This window comes from Bombina bombina, chromosome 2 (genome assembly GCF_027579735.1).
Source record: "Bombina bombina isolate aBomBom1 chromosome 2, aBomBom1.pri, whole genome shotgun sequence".
NCBI classification, from domain to species: domain Eukaryota; kingdom Metazoa; phylum Chordata; class Amphibia; order Anura; family Bombinatoridae; genus Bombina; species Bombina bombina.
The window spans coordinates 885215393-885235318 of NC_069500.1; the positions used below are offsets into that span (position 1 = coordinate 885215393).

Consider the following 19926-nt stretch of genomic DNA (forward strand, 5'->3'; position numbering starts at 1 on the left):
GAAAGGAACGAAAATTAGACTGTCTAGCCTTCGGCTTGGCTCTGTCTTGAGGCAGGGCGTGTCCTTTACCTCCTGTAATGTCAGCGATAATTTCCTTCAAACCGGGCCCGAATAAGGTCTGCCCTTTGAAAGGTATGTTGAGTAACTTAGATTTAGAAGTAACATCAGCTGACCAGGATTTTAGCCACAGTGCTCTGCGTGCCTGAATGGCGAATCCGGAATTCTTAGCCGTAAGTTTAGTTAGATGTACAACGGCATCTGAAACAAATGAATTAGCTAGCTTAAGTGTTTTAAGCTTGTTTGAAATTTCCTCTATAGTTATTGAGTCAAGAGTCTCTTCCAGGGACTCGGACCAAAAGGCTGATGCGGCCGTGACAGACGCAATACATGCAAGAGGTTGCAATATAAAACCTTGTTGAACAAACATTTTCTTAAGGTAACCTTCTAATTTTTTATCCATTGGATCAGAAAAAGCACAGCTATCCTCCACCGGAATAGTGGTACGCTTAGCCAGAGTCGAAACCGCTCCCTCCACCTTAGGGATCGTCTGCCATAAGTCCCGTGTGGTGGCGTCTATTGGAAACATTTTTCTAAATACAGGAGGGGGGGAAAAGGGCACACCGGGCCTATCCCACTCCTTAGTAATTATCTCTGTAAGCCTCTTAGGTATAGGAAATACGTCAGTACTCGCCGGTACCGCATAGTATCTATCCAGCCTACATAATTTCTCTGGAATTGCAACGGTGTTACAATCATTCAGAGCCGCTAATACCTCCCCTAACAGTACGCGGAGGTTTTCAAGCTTAAACTTAAAATTAGAAATGTCTGAATCCACTCTAATGGGATCAGAACCGTCACCTGCAGATTGAAGCTCTCCGTCCTCATGTTCTGCATACTGTGACCCAGTATCTGACATGGCCCTAGTATTATCAGCGCACTCTGTTCTCACCCCAGAGTGGTCCCGCTTCCCTCTAAGTTCTGGTAATTTAGACAAAACCTCAGTCATAACATTAGCCATGTCCTGCAATGTGATTTGTAATGGCCGCCCTGAAGTACCCGGCGTTACAATATCACGCACCCCCCGAGCGGGAGATGCAGGTACTGACACGTGAGGGGAGTTAGTCGGCATAACTTTCCTCTCGTTGTCTGGTGAATGCTGTTCAATTTGTACAGATTGACTTTTATTTAAAGTAGCATCAATACAATTAGTACATAAATTTCTATTGGGCTCCACTTTGGCTTTAGCACATATAGCACAGAGATATTCCTCTGAGTCAGACATGTTTAACACACTAGCAAATAACCAGCAAACTTGGAAATACTTTTCAATTCACTTTTATAAATAGTATGAAAAAAACGCACTGTGCCTTTAAGAAGCACAGAAAGATATGACAGTTAAGTACCATAAAACAGATAATTTTATGAAAACAAACTTTTTTCCCAGTAAAAATACAATTTTAGCAAAGGATTGCTCCCATTAGTAATGGATAACTAGCCCTTTAATAGCAGAAAAAAAGTACAGAATGTAACGTTTTTTATCACAGTCAAGCACAATCTCACAGGTCTGCTGTGAGTGATTACCTCCCTCAAAATAACTTTTGAAGACCCCTGAGCTCTGTAGAGACGAACCGGATCATGCAGGGAAGAAGAACAGACTTGTGACTGAATTTTTGATGCGTAGTAAAAGCGCCAAATTCAGCCCCTCCCCCTCACACACAACAGTGAGGGAGATCAGTAAACTGTCATAAATCAAACAAAATGCCCGCCAAGTGGATAAAACTAATGCCCAAATAAGTTTTCACCCAGTACTTCAGAAAAATAAACGATTTCACATGCCAGCAAAAAACGTTTAACATCAATAAATGTATTTGTCATAAAAAGCCTGCTGCAAGCCGTTTTTACTGCAAAATAGGCTAAAGCTTTATGTAAACAGTATTATTTCAGTGAAATGCCATTCCCCAGAATACTGAAGTGAAAATATACATACATGACAGCCTGATACCAGTTGCTACTACTGCAGTTAAGGCTGAACTTACTTTATATAGGTATTTGCAGTATTTTCTAGTCAATTCCATTCTCAGAAAATAATATGCTGCTACATACCTCTTTGCAGGTGAACCTGCCCGCTGTCCCCTGATCTGAAGTTTACCTCACTCCTCAGATGGCCGAGAACAGCAACATGATCTTAACTACTCCGGTTAAAATCATACAGAAAAACTCAGGTAGATTCTTCTTCAAATTCTCCCTGAGAAGGAACAATACACTCCGGTGCTGTTTTAAAATAACAAACTTTTGATTGAAGTTATAAAAACTAAGTAAAATCACCACAGTCCTCTCACACATCCTATCTATTAGTTGGGTGCAAGAGAATGACTGGGTGTGACGTAGAGGGGAGGAGCTATATAGCAGCTCTGCTGGGTGATCCTCTTGCACTTCCTGTTGGGGAGGAGTTAATATCCCAGAAGTAATGATGACCCGTGGACTGATCACACTTAACAGGAGAAACTATATATTTTTACAAAAACACTACCAGATGAGCTATATGAATGGATCATCTACAAAAAAAATGTATGCAAAGAAAAATCTAATGTACAATGTTTCTTTACGGCTTATATTTTACATATTCCTCTCTTTTGTTATGAGCACATTCCTACTGCCCATTACAATTTACAGTGTATAAAACTAATAGACTAAATACATACGTATAACAATGATATATACCTAATATTAATCTGTTGCCCATCCTCTTCTGTCAACGTCAGCTGGTTAATGGCTGAGTAAGAGGAGTCTTGTCCTGGGCTGATAGCCAAGAAGGTATCATCCCCCACCCAGGTGAGAAAGCGAAAATGCAGAGGCAGAGTATCATAAGGTTCTTTAAATCTGTAAAGAACTTGTAAGTTAGTTTATATAGAAGTGTCAGTTTATATTAAAAAAAAAAATCAAGACTATAAAAAAATCTCTGATTGTAAAACTGAGAACATGATTTGAAGTTGCAGGGTAAAATATAAGAAAGCCATTTGCAAAATACTAATTTTCATAAAAAATAGTACCATATGTGGAACTATGATCCAGTGGAATTATTGCAACACATTTAAGGAATTCACCTTTGCCAGGAACACACATCATTTTACATTTAGTTTTCATATGCACAGTGAGCAGTCGTAGCCATAGTTTAAAGGAATAGTTTAGACAAAAATAAACTTTCATGATTCCAATAGAGCAGGCAATTTAAAGCAACTTTGTAATTTACTCCTATTATCAATTTTATTTTGTTCTCTTGATTTATCTTTATTTGAAATAGCAAAAATGTAAGCATAGGAGCCGGCCCATTTTTAGTTCAGCACCTGGGTAGCGCTTTCTGATTGGTGTCTGAATGTAGCCGCCAATCAGCAAGCTCTACCCAGGTGCTGAACCAAAAATGGGCCGGCTCCTTAGCTTACATTCAAATAAAAATACCAAGAGAACAAAGAAAAATTGATAATAGGAGTAAATGAAAAAGTTGCTTAAAATGACATGCTCTATCTGACTCATGAAAGTTAAAGGGACATGAAACCCAATTTTTCTCTTTCATGATTTAGAAAGAGCATGTCATTTTAAACAACTTTCTAATTTACTTCTATTATCTAATTTGCTTCATTCTCTTGATATCACTTGCTGAAAAGCATATCTAGATAGGCTCAGTAGCTGATGATTGGTTGCTGCACATAGATGCCTTGTGTGATTGGCTCACACATGTGCATTGCTATTTCTCCAACAAAGGATATCTAAAGAATTGAGCAAATTAGATAATAGAAGTAAATTGGAAAATTGTTTAAAATTGCATGCCCTATCTGAATCATGAAAGTTTAATTTTGACTAGAGTGTCCCTTTAAAGTTTTGACTACACTATCCCTTTAACCCCATTTTCACCATCTGCAAAGTTTCTGTCCTTCTAGTATGGACCTATTGCATTCAAAATCATATGGAAACTTTGTAATAATTGTGCTCTAGAGAGCATGACCATACACAGTCTTTCTTTATTGTATGCTCTGTATAGATCTGCAGAATCTGTTAGCTGTAAATAAGGATACAAATAATATAGCTGCAAAAATGTCTCCCTGTCTCCTACTTACTGTATTAGAATTAAAGGGATATTCCAGTCAAAATTGGAATCCACCTGGATGCATTTCAGTTTTGAATACAAGCAGTTTTGTAATTTACATGTGTTAGCAAAAATGCTTCTAATAAAAGCTATAGCTGTTTAAAAAGTGTATTTAAATATGCACCGTGCACCAGCATTTCAAACACAGCACTTCCTCAGAGAGCCTAAGGTGCTTGTACCATCTGGTAATGACTCGATTTGGTAATTACTGACATCACACAACCCTCACTGACGCTCTGAGCAGCTGCAGTATTTAAAATGCTGGTGCACTGAGTATATCTAGCTATGCTTCACGTGCACGTGCAGAGTAAAATGCTAACACTAGTAATTTCTGAGATAGAACTTATATTGGGAGTTGAGCTTCCATTAGACCCCCTTATATGGCTATTGAATAAACCCCCTAATATTAAATATAAACCTTATCTTCGCCTATTTAGGATCATGACCAATGGGGTTAAGGTATTGATCGCAAAAAACTGGAAGCATGGAGACGCTCCTTCGTTAGGTATGTGGGTTCGGAAGGTTTCAGATTTGGTTGAATTGGAGGAATATTATTATCTTAAAAACGAGAAAATGGAGATTTATGCTGAGATTTCCCATACATGGGATGAGTACATGCAAACTATCAGAGTTGGTGATTCACTCCCCATTTGTTTCAGCTCATCCTAAGGTCAGGATTTATCAAAGTACACAAATGAGATATAGACCTCATAAGGAGATGCAGACGGGACGGGACCCCATTTTTAGGTTTGTTTTTATTTTTCTTTATTGCCACCACTCTTTTCTCTTCATTTTGTATTTGTATTTTTATTTATGTTTTTGTTTCTAAAGCCCTTCTGGCTTATCTGTTTATTACAGGAGTATTTAGAAACCTCCTCAGAACTTATTTGACATTGTTTCTGACCTTTCAGGGGGTCTAAAGGAAAAATTGAGTTATTTCACACTGTTATGATGTATTTTATAAATCTGATTTGTGACTCAGTAAAATGTGACAACTGTTGGAGTTGAATTGTAGCGGAGCTGCGTCTCCCTATTTTTGTACTGCTTTACTTTATCTTCAATAAAGTTGTTCAAATTTTTTTTTTTTTTTTTAAATGCTAATACTAAACCAGTGATAACTTTTACTAGAAGTATTTTGGCCAATACATGTATATTGCAAATATGTTTCTTTTCAAAGATGTAATAAATCTGTGTGCATTTACATTTTGACTGGAATGTCCCTTTAACCCTGTTGCATGTGCAGGTAAACATTCTATTTCACAACAAACGTACCTGTATTCTTTTTCTAAGACTGGAGTTTGTGCAGACACTTTAAATCCATTTCCTCCAACTGCTCCTATTTTCACAGTCGGATCTTTAACTGTGTTGTGTCCTGAAATTAGCATAGTTCATTCAGTTAATTTTTGCGAAAAGTCAAAATTAATCTTAAATGTGATGGATAGAGCATGCAATTTTAAGCAACTTTCTTATTTACTTCTATTATCAATTTTGCTTAGTTCTCTTGGTATCCTAGGTGAGCTCAGGAGCGTTCACGTGTCTTTAGCAACATTGTTTATAGCAATGGTATATATAGTTGCAAACAATGCTGCCATAGAATGCTAAAAGCATGTGCACACTCCTGAGGTTCTATAAGCCTACATAAGGTTTAGTATTAAACAAAGGATGCCAAAAGAACAAAACATTTGATAACAGAAGTAAAATGGTGTTGAAAACTGAATGCTCTAAATCACTAAAGTTTAATTTTGACTTTACTGTCCCTTTAATTGCACACCATAAAATTTAAAGGGCGATAATAGTCGAAAAAAATTACATGTTCTAATTCATTAGAGCATCTTATTTTACAAATATAGACCTAACACTACTGCAAAGGGGTTAAACACACAGGAGAAGTGCAGCTCAAGACTCATGGAGAATTGCTAGTCCCGATCAGAGACCAACGCTGATCCAATCAGTAGTGCTGGTCACATGACTCAGATGTGCAACTAGCGCTGCTGATTGGATTAGCAACGGTATTTGCTCAAGACTGCATTGCTTGCGGGCCCCGAGCGACACTTCTACTGTGCGTTTAAACCCTTTGTAGTGGTTAAACACATAGTGGCTCAGGGACGACAGTCATAAAATTAAATTCTCTAACGAATTAATGCATCTCATTTTTCTACTATTATAGCTCTTTAAGGCTTCTTACAGGTGGTTTTCCACTAGCAATCCTCGATCTAGTACATATTTCTTAAAAACAAGGCCAGTGTAAACGGATAAAAATACGCACCATATGTGTAGATATAAATAGTATTTTTGACATCAAGGATAGCAAGATTATGGCTCTTCTGAGGATCCATGTGAAAAGTAACTTCATTTACTGCACACGGAAACTGAATGTGAAACGTACACATAGGAGGAGGGACCACAGACTGCTGGAAGGAAGTCACTAAAACTTTATCTGAAAAAGAAAAAGAAATAAATCACATAAACGCTTAGGTCAGACATTTCTAACAGAAATACACAGCCTATTCAAAAATCAGTATATTTCCAAGTCATTAAAAGGAAGAATGGAGAAATAATTTGCACCACCATATCTCCGTAGTTTTTTTTCACACCTCCCTTTGTACCCCATTCTTTTCTGTTATATCTTACATATTGTTACATTTTATACTCAAACTCAAAATGCCAGTGGTTATGCACTTTTTTTTTTAAAATTGAAAAACATTAAAAGGATATTTATTTTGCTTAAAGGGACAGTTTTCTCTCCTTTAATTTGTTTCTAATCATCCATTTAACCTGCTGGAGTGTATTAAAGGGACACTCAATTCAAAATTAAACTTTCATTATTCAGATAGAGCATGCAATTTTAAACAACTTTCCAATTTACTTCCATTAACAAAATGTGCACAGTCTTTTTATATTCAAACTTTTTGAGTCACCAGCTCCTACTGAGCATGTGCAAGAATTCACAGAATAAGCGTGTATGCATTTGTGATTGGCTGATGGCTGCCACATGGTACGTGTATGCATTTGTGATTGGCTGATGGCTGTCACATGGTACAGGGCAAGTGGAAAGACAACTTTTAAAATTGTCAGAAAAAAAAATCTACTACTCATTTGAAGTTCAGACTAAGTGCAATTGCATTGTCTTGTTATATTGCATTTGTTGATTATGCAAATCTACTGTGTTGACTGGTCCGTTAAGTTGTTTACAAATAGCTCCTTTACCCTTATATTGGCATTAGAAATTGCCTGTGGTATAGTATAGGCTATGAAATGCTGTGTAAACACAGTCAGCAGAGGAAATTACACTCTCAGTTGGAGAGTTGTTTAAAAATGTGTGCTCTATCTGAATTTAAAACAAACAAAAAAAAAAGAGACATTTTGGTTTCGTGTTCCTTTAAGGAAATAGTCGTAGATGTAACTGTGTCCTCAGAGTTCAACATAAATTAAAGGGACATAAAACCCCAAATGATTCAGATAGAAAATACTTGCAAATTGCTTCTATTATCTAAAGTGCTTCATTCTCTTATTATGCTTTGTTGAAGAAGCAGCAATGCCCTACTGGGAGCTACCTGAACACATCAGATGAGCCAATAACATGAGGCATATATGTGCAACCACCAATCAGCAGCTCCTGAGCCTACCTAGGTATCCATTTCAACAAAGGATACCAAGAAAATAAAAAAAATTAGATAAAAGAAGTAAATTGGGAAGCTGTTTAAAATCACATGCTCTATCTGAATAGTGAAAGAAAAAAACATAAATTTATGCTTACCAGATAAATTCCTTTCCTTCCGGATAGGGAGAGTCCACAGCTTCATTCCTTACTGTTGGAAAATACAACACCTGGCCATCAGGAGGAGGCAAAGACACCCCATCCAAAGGCTTAACTATCCCTCCCACTTCCTCATTACCCCAGTCATTCTGTAGAGGAAACAAGGAAAAGTAGGGGAAATATCAGGGTATAAATGGTGCCAGAAGAATAAGATAAATTATAGGGGGCCGCCCCTAGACAAGAAAAAATGAGAGGGGCTGTGGACTCTCCCTATCCAGAAGGAAAGGAATTTATCTAGTAAGCATAAATTATGTTTGCCTTCCTAAGATAGAGTCCATGGCTTCATTCCTTACTGTTGGGAAAACTATACCCAAGCTCCAGAGGACACTGAATAAATAATGGGAGGGAACAAAAAGGAAGAGGCGGACCCTATTGTGAGGGCACCACAGCCTGCAAAACTTTTCTCCCGAAAGCTGCTTCAGCCGAAGCAAAAACATTAAACTTGTAAAAATTAGAAAAAGTATGTACGGAGGACCAGGTAGCTGCCATACAAATCTGATCCATAGAAGGCCTCATTCTTAAAGGACCAAGAGGAAGCCACTGCTCTAGTGGAAGGAGCCGTTATCCTCTCAGGAGGATGATGTCCCGCTGTCTCGTAAGCCATGCGGATGACACTCCTTAACCAAAAAGATAGGGAAGTCGAAGTAGCCTTCTGCCCCTTACACTTCCCCGAAAAGACAACAAACAAAGAGGAAGATTGTCTAAACTCCTTAGTAGCTTGAAGATAGAACTTCAAGATACAAACCACATCCAAATGGTGAAGTAAATGTTCCTTCAATGAAGAAGGATTCTTCTGCAATAAAACCGACAGGGCCGAAATCTATCCCCTCAGGGAACTAGCAGAAAGGCCCTTCTCCAGTCCATCCTGGAGAAAAGATAAGATCCTGGCAACCTTAACTCTGTGCCAGGAAAAACCACGCTCTTCCCACCAGAATAAGTAGGTCCTCCAGTCTTTGTGGTAGAGTAACTGGTTTACGAGCTTGAATAAGCGTATCAATGACACTCTCAGAGAAACCTCTCTTGGCTAAGACTAAGTACTCAATCTCCACACAGTCAGCCTCAGAGAATCTAGATCTTGATGAACAAATAAATCTTGTAACAGCAGGTCTCTGCGACAAGGTAACTTACATGGAGGAGATGAGGATATCCCCACTAGATCCGCAAACCACTCGAGGAAGAAGCAGTAATGGAGGCAAAATATATGCTTTTAAACCTCCAGGGCACTACTAGTGCATCTATTAGATTCGCTTGGGGATCCCTCGACCCATACCAGGGTAGCTTGGCATTGAGATGAGACGCCATGAGATCTATCTTCGGCATCCCCCACTTGCTGCATATCTCTGCAAACACCTTGGGATGGAGACACCATTCCCCTGGGTGGAAGGATTGCCTGCTGAGAAAATCCACCTCCCAGTTGTCCACACCCGGAATGTGAATCGCTGACAGGGAACAGCTGCACTCTAGAATCTGAGATACTTCCTTCATCGTCAAGGAACTACTTGTTCCCCCCCTGATGGTTGATGTAAGCCACAGAGGATATATTGTCTGATTGGAATCTGATAAACTGGGATGAACCCAGAAGTGGCCAAGGCTTCAAGGCATTGAAGATTGCCTGTAGTTCCAAAATTGATCGGGAGAGAGGACTCCTCCTGAGTCCACAACCCATGTGCCTCCCTGGCACCACAAACAGCTCCCCATCCGGATAGGCTTGTGTCCGTACTAGTCACAATCTCCCAGGATGGTCTTAAGAAGCACGTCCCTCGGGACAGATGATCTGGACAGAGCCACCAAGAGAGCAATTCTCTCGACCGGCTGTCTAATACAATCTGTAGAGACAGATCAGAATGATCGCCATTCCATTGTCTCAGCATGCACAGTTGTAAAGGTCTAAGACGTAACCTGGCAAAAGGAATGATGTCCATGCAGGACACCATGAGACCAATCACCTCCATACACTGAGCCACAGAGGGACTCAAGGAGGTCTGGAGGGCAAGACATGCCGAAGTTAGCTTGCAATGTCTCTGGTCTGTTAGAAATATCCTCATGGATATGGAGTCTATTACAGTTCCCAGGAATTCCACCCTGGTACTTGGGACAAGAGAACTCTTTTCCAAGTTTATCTTCCATCCATGTGATCGAAGAAGACTGAGAAGGGACTCAGAGAATTCTTCCGTAAGACAAAAAGATGGTGCTTGCGGCAGAATATCGTCCAAGTATGGGGCTACTGTAATACCCTGAGTTCTGGCGATGGCTAGAAGTGCCCACAGAACCTTCGTAAGGATTCTTGGAGCAGTAGCTAGGCCAAACGGAAGGGCAATGTACTTGAAGTGCTGGTCCAGGATTGCAAACCTCAGGAACTGAAAGTGTTCCCTGTGGATTGGAACATGAAGGTAAGTGTCCTTCAGATCTATAGTGGTCATAAACTGGCCTTCCTGAACTAAAGGAAGGATGGACCTTATCGTCTCCATCTTGAAGGAAGGGCCACTGAGAAATTTGTTTAAGCACTTTAGGTCCAGAATTGGGGGGAAAGTTCCTTCCTTCTTTGGGACCATGAAAAGGTTTGAATAAAACCCCAAATCTCTTTCTTAGATAGGCTTCGGGACAACAAATCCTAAGGAGGATGGGTCCCGAACGCAAACTAGAAAGGCATCCCTCTTTTCTGGTCTGGTAGACAGGTTTGAGAGTAGGAATCTGCCTATTTGAAAACTATCTTGTATCCCCGAATACGACCTCCAGGACCCACGGATCCTGTACGTCCCTGAACCAAGCGGGATCGGGGGCTGCTCCTTCATGCCGATTTGTTTTCGGCGGTCTTCTTATTCTGCATGGACTTATTCCAGGACTGAGTCGGCTTCCCAGAACTCTTGGGATGCTCAAGATTGGAGGAGGATTGTTGATGTTGGAATTTGTCAGATCAAAAATTAGAAGATTGTTGTCCCTTACACTTCTTCTTCTTATCTTGCAGTAGGAAGGCACCCTTGCCTCCGGTAACCTTAGAAATAATGGAGTCAAGGGCTGGACCAAATAAAATCTTTCCCTTGAAGGGAAGAGAAAGGAGTCTGGACTTAGAAGTCATATCCACAGACCAAGACTTCAACCAGAATGCCCGGTGGGCTAAGACCGCAAAGCCAGAGGCCTTTGCATTTAGGCAAACAATGTGCATGTTCGCATCATAAATAAAATAATTAGCAATTCTCAGAGCTTTAATTCTGTCTTGAATATCCTTGAGAGGAGACTCCACCTCAATGAGTTCCAAAAAAAGAGTCGCACCAGTAGGTAGCTGCTCCGGAAACCGCGGCAACTGCAGCCTCCAGTTGAAACAAAAATCCAGTATGTTGAAACATCTTTCTCAGAAAAGTTTCCATTTTCTTACCCATCGGCTCTCTGAACGAAGAACTATCCTCAAGAGGTATAGTAGTATGTTTAGCAAGCATAGAGGTAGCACCATCCACCTTAGGAATAGAGCCCCACAAATCCAGTTGAGAGTCCAGGACCGGGAACAACTTTTTAAAAGTAGACAAGGGGGAAAAGGAAGATCCAATTCTTTCCCATTCGTTGTTAATAATGTTCCCCATTTTAACCGGCACAGAAAAAGTCAAAGGAACTTTCCTGTCTTCGTAAACTCTGTCTAATTTAGGTATCATAGGTTCCTCAGGCAGCGAGGCCTCTGGAACCTCTAACGTAGACAGAACCTCCTTTAATAAAAAATAAATAAAAAAGTTCTAGATTTTAAATCTAAAGGACGGTTCCTCCGCAGCAGGAGGCTTAGACGCTAAGGACTCCGACCCAGAAAGTTCACCCTCTGAAGCTACAGAGGTTAACTCATCATCGGATAACTGGGACATAATAACTAAATCCGATAAATATTTAGATTGCTCCGGGTCAGAAGAGCTATGTTTAACCTTTCTCATGCATTTGTTAGAGCGAGGTAATGCACTGAGGGCCGCAGACACCGCCATTTGTAACTGCACGGCAAAGTCCGCAGGAAGAAGGCCCCCTATGGATGGAGGATTAGATGTGCTATGGGGAACTGCATGTGGAGTGGATAATGTAGCAAGGGTAGTACTCTCATGGGATGCCGAGTCCTGAGAGGTAGACGGCTCAGAGGGACTAATAGCCTTAGCAGGCTTGTGTCCCTTCTTAGACTTTATAACGGTTTTAAGGCATATGGAACATAATTGATTGAGCGGGAAAATCACGGCCTCCTCATAATATAAACGGGTATGATTTTGTACAGAAGAAGTACAAAGTAGAGTTCTCCATAGTTCAGGTTATACCCACAGAAGGACACAAAATAAAAATGTTGTTTTTTTTTTAATATACTCCCAATGGCTGGGGCACTCACCACCTCCTAGACCCAGACAGTTAACAGTGGAAATGCTCTCCTCAGGTTGAAGTCTTAGCCGGAATGGAGGAAATGAACATAGACCACATGCTATGAAATTTACAGCAAGTTAATAGGAGCTGTGAAACACTTTCAAAAATGAAAATGAAACCTGTTTGTTCCAGCCAAAAACACACAGTCTATGAGCCCAGAAAATAAAGCCACACAAAGCAGCATGCAAATAATAAATACACTGATTAATTAACCCCAACTGTTCAATAAACCCCCTTCAGAGGATATTAACTCTGGATCCTATCAAGGTATAAAGGAGCCAGTGTCAGGGTGCCAGGAATCAGACAGAGACGAGAAGTGCAAAAATAATCACACCTATATTAATAGCAAAAAATAATAAAAAGTCCACAAAGCAAATAATAAGCCAGGAATCAAAACCAGAGCTGGTAGTCAGACGGGCCGAGTCAGGAGCCAAAGCGAGTAGTCAGACGAGCCGGAATCAGGAACAAGGAGAACAGCAGAGTCAGGAACAAGCCAGGGATCAGGAACCAGGAGGGACGGCAGACAGACAGGTAATACACAGGAGCTCTCACAAACAGGTCTGAGACAACGCAAGGGCAAAGCATAATGAACAGAGGCCCTTTAAATAATAAGTGATGACATCACAATTCTGAGACTGCATCCTGTCTCACACTGATGATGAACACCAGTCTGGCCATAAAAGGAAGTGCAGGAAATGAGCAGCATCACACAGTATGCACCAGAGTCAGCAAGAGAGGTGAGTAAAATGGCTGCCAGCAGCACATGGCAAACAAAAGAGGTAAAAAACCATGACAGCCACACTGTGACCCTGTTATTTTAAGGGTAAAAAGTTTAAATGATCTTACCTCCAGGATCCATGCTGTGGAACAGAACACAGCCTCTCAAGTGTGACAGTCTTATTGAAGCGCTTCTGACATGGACTTGAGTGAGAGAAAGCAGGCAGTGAAACTCGTCAACACTGATTTCTTAGGAGCTGTTAGAAGTAGTATGGATGGTTTCGTAGAAAAAACTTTCCCTGCATCTCCAGACTTTCATCAATACTCTCACTGAGAGGTTGACATGACTACTTAAAACTCCAGTCCTTTTTCAGGACTCTCTGAATCTTCTGACACTTCTCTGCCACCTCCTATCGTGACGAAAGGCAAAGAATGACTGGGGTAATGAGGAAGTGGGAGGGATGTTTAAGCCTTTGGCTGGGGTGTCTTTGCCTCCTCATGGTAGCCAGGTGTTGTATTTCCCAACAATAAGGAATGAAGCCGTGGACTCTATCTTAGGAAGGAAATGTGGGTTTCATGTCCAATAATGTTAAGTTTAATGCAACGGCAAATTAGGTACTTAATTCCATATATGTTTTTCATACAGAATAATTTTTCAGCAGTGGCGCAAAGAACAACTATAGGACATTACCCCCGTCAATAACTGCCACATCAGCATGTCCCAAAGGACCTTCTCTTCCACTACAATCTGTGCTCCAGAACCAGTCATAGCAGATGTACTGCCACCCTCTGCAGATAATGTGCAGTCTGAAAGAATTCTCAGGGTCCCACGCTAGGGACACTATTTGTTTATTTTCATCATTCCCAAAATGTAAACTCTGTTTGAGATACCAGTGGTAGTTTCCAACGGTCCACAGCTGAACTATAACAAAGAGAGAGAAAAATCAGCTGTCAGACACAAACTAGTGTTTAACAAAATTTTAAAATATTACACAGTAGAAATTGTGAGATACATTTTATGATATATATTCTAATGATTACAAAAAAAGTCTAATTTTGATCTTCTGTCATTTAGGCAATAACATTTCCAACTTTCTACATTTTTTTGAAGGACAAACTGACTTCAGAATGTCCAGCCTAGTTTTTCCTTGGATCAATCTATACTTTTAAATTGCTAGAACACCCTATGCCCAGTATGGGCTATCATACTAGTGGAGCGCAAAATTGAACTTACGCAAGCGCGATATTTACACTTCACTCCTAATACCAGAGCACACAATTGTGCACTAGTATTAGAAGTGAGGCGCAATGTGAACGTGACCTCGCGTTCACACTACATGGAAGTTTTGAGCTCATGAGAGCAAGCTTTCATAGGCTCCAATGGGAGCCTCGTTCTCATGCTGATAGTCACGGCAGAGATCCTAGCGCAGCGAAGGGGGTATGTCACGCTGCGATAGGCAAAATTAAGTTGCAAGATTAAGAGCTAGTCTCGAAATGTCGCATGACTTTTGTACCAAGATAAAGATTTCTTCTACATTGTGCTGTGGAATTCATATTCATATGGTAAAGGGATTGGCAGAAGCCCTGTCTTCACCAGCACTTAAAAAGAGCTTCCAAGGGATAAGCTGCTGTTGCAAGTTTGATTGTGACACAATTGTGCACTGGTATTAGAAGTGAGGCGCAATGTGAATGTGACCTCGCGTTCACATTGCATGGAAGTTTTGCGCTCCAATGGGAGCCTCGTTCTCATGCTTCTAGGTCTACCTCCACTTAGATACAAATCTCAGCAAACATGATAAGGAAGTTTGGGGTTATTTAGGACAAAAGCATTTTTTTTTGTCTTTTTTAAAAACCACTGAAATAAAATGTATGATGTTTGCTCTGTGTTTTCAATGCAAACACTTGTTTTAAAATAATGTTTAAAACAGAATAAAACTGTTGATAAGAAAGAAAGTATTGGTATCTTAAAGGGTAAACTCCCCCCTTTATAAAAACAGATCTATAATGTTAGTGATATTTTAGATGGAGTTTAATTCATCAGTTGTAATGAAGATGCGCTATAACTTACTTTTTAATAAATAAATGAAATTCAAATATCCTGTGCTCCGCCTCCCACTTCAAAAGTAAATTTTTCTGTGAGCTAGAGGTTTGAATTGTTCTCCAATCAGCGCTCTAGCAACAACAAAAGGCACCCAAAGGGGAGAGCGCTGATTGGACAACAATTCAAACCTTTGGCTTACAGAAAAATTGACTTATGAAGTGGGTGGTGAAGCACGGGGGAATTTGAATTTCTTATCTATATTAAAAAGTAAGTTATATTGCATCTTCATTACAACTGATGAATTAAACCCCCATCTAAAATATCACTGACATTCCGGATCTGAATTTATCAAGGGGAGAGTTTACCATCACATTAAATACAGTTCCAATGACAAGCTTGTTTCTTAACAATCATTTTTTTCTAACTGCATAGTTCTTACAAGAAGAATAAAAGAGTGGCTATTATTGACGTTAATACTTACCATATGTGCATGGGTTTGTGTCATTGTTTCCAATATCTTGAAGCCAAATTGCCAGCACTGTAGAGTCTGTGTTCCAAAGCAATTCATTCACCTGTTAAAATCAGATACATAAACATGTTTTACAGGTAACAGAACTGTGACAGTCTGCATCTAGTTTAAATGGGTGGATGCTGATAAAATGAAAAATATTTTAAATTTAAAAAGTTCTAAAACTGTTTTCATTCTATCTAGGTAATCCATAAATGATTCATCTGTTTCTGTAGATTATTCAAGTTTCTTTGATAATACTAAAAATAAAAGCTTCCTAGCGACTGCACCTGGTTATTAAAATGGTATTCATTCACTAATAATGTATATACTAACAGATTTTTTTAAAGGACACAGATATGAGATTTCAGCTTCAATGAGAATAGTAAATTATGTACTTTCAAAAGACCAGTAGCTGATTCAGCAAACCATTAAAAAAAAAACGTTAAAAAAATTACACCTCTAGCCAAATGTATCTCCTGTTACACTTACCCCACCGCAGAAAATATGGGTGAGTGCTAACATTTTCATGTTCTCTCCTGTACATCAATTTAAACAGTCATACAAGCTACAGAGGGGATTGGAAAATGTATTTTTTAACGCAGATTTGATGAGAGCAAAAAATAAATAAATAAAAGATTATAATGTGTCTTCACTCCATATTTGCATGAATAAGCAAATATTTAGCAGAATCAAGCGAAGCCAGTTGTAAGCCAGGCAGAATAGACTTAAAAAGTAGACTTGATATGTCTATCCACAGAATCTCTGAATGAAGAGATATCTTTGACAAGATTAATGCGCATTTATAGACTAAAAATGGCTTCACCAATTTTAGAATTTGTTCCTATTTCTGCATAACAGAGACAAAAAAGACAACACTACTTAAAACTGGAAGTGCAAAAACCTCTGATCTGAATTTGGTGACACGATTCACAATCAGAAGAAATGCTCTCTTTCCCCTTAGCCTTTGTCCTAAACAATTTATTAACATATCTAAGGTACTGAAACTCTTACTTAAAGGGACAGTAAACACCTTGAGATTTTTATATAAATGTTTATTTATGCATAATAAAACTGCTTTGCAATATATTCTAATACTCCAAACGTGAAAGGCACCATGCTGACTTTTCAAGGCTAACTCTGCTAGGTAGCTGTCCCTAATTCGCTTTAACTGATAACAACTGCAAATAAATGCATTTTATACTAAGTTTATGATCTAGGCTGGTAGTCTGCTGACTAAAGCCCAGATTGGCTCCTGCAAATAAGGCAAATGGTGAGTGGAGTTTGGCTATTGATAAATAACCGGTAAAAAGAATGTTCATTTGTTTTAAAAACGTTAAGACTTGGCAGATTTTTTATTCTTTAGTAACACAACAGAAATATATTGTAATTGCCAGGTGTTTACTGTCCCTTTAAATTAAAAGCCAAGAGACTTCTTTCAGTAAATCTTTAGCCTGATCAGAACTACATGTCAAGCATAGTCCATACTTCTCAGTCTCAGTATTTAATGAATGGCTTCCCATAGACAGCCCAGAATATGAAACCTAGTTGACTCCAGGGTTGCAGACAATGACTTGAATAAACAACTACACAGCAATGCTTGACACATTTCTTATAATATTAGACCTTGATCCAAATATATTATAAACAAGGTCAAGTAAAACTGTCTACAAGGAAAAGTTAGTAGAGAAATATATACAATAATAATAAAGTTGTTCATGTGCAAGTCCTGTACACTTAACGCTTACCATTGAGCCTGTGTTCGGAAATTTAAAAAAAAAATGTTTTATTGAAAATGGTAAAATTGCAAAACTAAACTGGATCAACAAGACTCGAGCCTAAATGACCTTACACCAAACAGGTAGAAAGAGAAGGGAAGCCGATAGGAAACCGAGGAGTATCTGTAGGAGAGGTAGGAACAGGGATAGGCAAGGTGTCCGTACATGGACACTGGAGTCTGTGACTAGTATATCTTTTCTTTCTAATTAAATAATAGGAATAAAAAAATGTATTGTGAATAAAGTTAGTGGCTTGTCAAGAGACCGCTAGCGATATTGGGTGATAAGTTATGGAATAAAGCCAGAGTGAAATACTGGATATGTATCTGCATCTGTATAATAACACCCAGCTCTATACAAATACACAGTAGTGATATTAGCACATGCGTATAGCAGGACAAGGGCTGGTTATAGAATCAGGGGTATTTGCATAAGTATAATAAAACCCAGCACTATCTAATGACACAGTAGTGACTCTGGCTCATGGGTATAGCCAGAGGAGGGCTGGTTATAGGATCAGTGGTATCTGCATCAGTATAATAACACCAAGCACTATATAATGATACAGTAGTGACACTGGCACATGGGTATAGCCAGAGGAGGGCTGGTTATAGGATCAGTGGTATCTGCATCAGTATAATAACACCCAGCACTATATAATGACACAGTAGTGACACTGGCTCATGGGTATAGCCAGAGGAGGGCTGGTTATAGGATCAGTGGTATCTGCATCAGTATAATAACACCAAGCACTATAAAATGTTTTTCATTTCAAATGTACCTTGGTGTCCTTCGCTAAGGTCTGTACTTTGGAAAATGTCCGCCACAGCCTTTGTCTGTGCCTATTCCTGGGTAGGAAGCCCTGAGTATTTAAAAATTGACTACAAGAATTCAAAAGCTAGCTCTTACAATTAGTGCATGAGAGAGATTTAAACAATTCCCACTAAGTTAAAAAATAAATAAATGAGATAATAGTCCCTAGTGCTGCCAGCGTTGCTGCATAACAAAGAATATATATATATATTTATTTTCACTGGATATAAATACTAGAGCTACCCTCATTACTTGGCCAACCACAGTCTTTAACAGCATCATGTGGCATATGCTAACTCAGATATCAACAAAGGCTAGAAACCTCATTTTCAGTGTTTCTAAGTGATACAGCATGTAAGTGTTCTGTGAACATTTCACATCATTCAGCTACTTTCATTCACATGGTTAATAAAACCGCAGCCAATCAGCATCAGCAGTGCTGAGCTCACACTGTATTCTCATGGGATTTCACTATAATCTCACAAGATTATATAGTAAACTTCCTTAAAGGGATACTAAACCCAATTTTTTTCTTTCATGATTCATATAGAGCTTGCCATTTTAAGCAACTGTCTATTTTACTGATATTATCAATTTTCTTTATTCTCTTGCTATCTAATCTAAGCTTAGGAGCCCGCCCATTTTTGGTTCAGTACCTAGGTAGCGCTTGCTGATTGGTGGCTTTATAATGGGATGTGGCTACTGAGAACATTTTGAGGCTAAATATCTTGCTTTTTTATAGATATGTTTGTGTGATATTTTCTAGTCAGCTTATTACAGATATCCTGCATCACTTTAAGGTACTTCAGCATTTGGGTAATAATCACAGACCAGGTAAAGTGGCTGAGGTGCAAAAGAAGCAAAGAAAACTCAATGCCATCAAATTATTTTAAATTAGGCCAGTAGTCGACGAAGAGCCCATTGCATAATAATTCAAAAGTGCCAATACTTGTGAATTAAGGGGCATTGCAATTATTTTGAATAAGCATAAAAAATGCTACGGAATATGGCAGCGCTATACAAATAAATGATAATTAAATACGTGTATGGTATGAACAGAATGGACTCTTACTGTAGCAAACTTTAAGATCACTGATCCACTAAATTGTTTTTGAACCTAGCTGTATATGCATTTTATACTGTATCTCTTCAGATATATTGCAGATATATTGCAATATTGTAGCTGCAACAATATTGTGTAGCAGGATTGCGCCTTCATGGCCAGGCTTTCAAAAGGAAATGAGCCTTTGTGCCATTATTTCAATAATGTAGTCACAAAAATTAGAAACTGCACTTTTATGAATGTGTTTTGCCTTTGCGGTCAACTAGGTGCACTTCCTTAAAAGTCTGGTCAGGAAGGTGCAATCCCGTTTAAAAGCCCGGACACAAAAGGTATGTTTCCTTTTGTAAGCCTGGTTAGGAAGGTAAACCCATTTGAAACACCGGTCACAAAGGAGTAATCTCATTTGAAAATCGGGTTATAAAGACGCCTGTGCCAATCACAACAATGTGAGTGCAAATTAGAAAAACATTTACAGGAAGTGATTGCTACACTATTTCTATATGTTGGGGTCTTGCTCGCCCTTTTCCTGATGATCCCCTTAAATGTAGAGGGTGTTATGTACACCATACATATACATATGTAAATGTGCGTCCTGCCCACTGTAGACAGGCTATACAATAGCGATGAATACAGCTTTAACCCCATCGTAAGGTAAACAGTAGCATTCACAT

The 19926-nt window shown here is 39.1% G+C and overlaps 1 protein-coding gene across 2 annotated transcripts in view; it reads right to left on the minus strand.

Moving 5' to 3' along the window:
- ELP1 (elongator acetyltransferase complex subunit 1) overlaps positions 1-19926 on the minus strand; it is a 267173-nt gene that overhangs the window by 180386 nt on the left and 66861 nt on the right. For both annotated transcript variants that reach the window (XM_053703228.1, XM_053703227.1), the window contains exons 10-14: positions 15575-15665; positions 13744-13974; positions 6408-6578; positions 5414-5513; positions 2722-2880 (exon numbers count right to left, since the gene is read on the minus strand). In XM_053703228.1, the coding sequence (XP_053559203.1) occupies positions 2722-2880; positions 5414-5513; positions 6408-6578; positions 13744-13974; positions 15575-15665 (752 nt within the window). The remainder of the gene's footprint in view (positions 1-2721; positions 2881-5413; positions 5514-6407; positions 6579-13743; positions 13975-15574; positions 15666-19926) is intronic.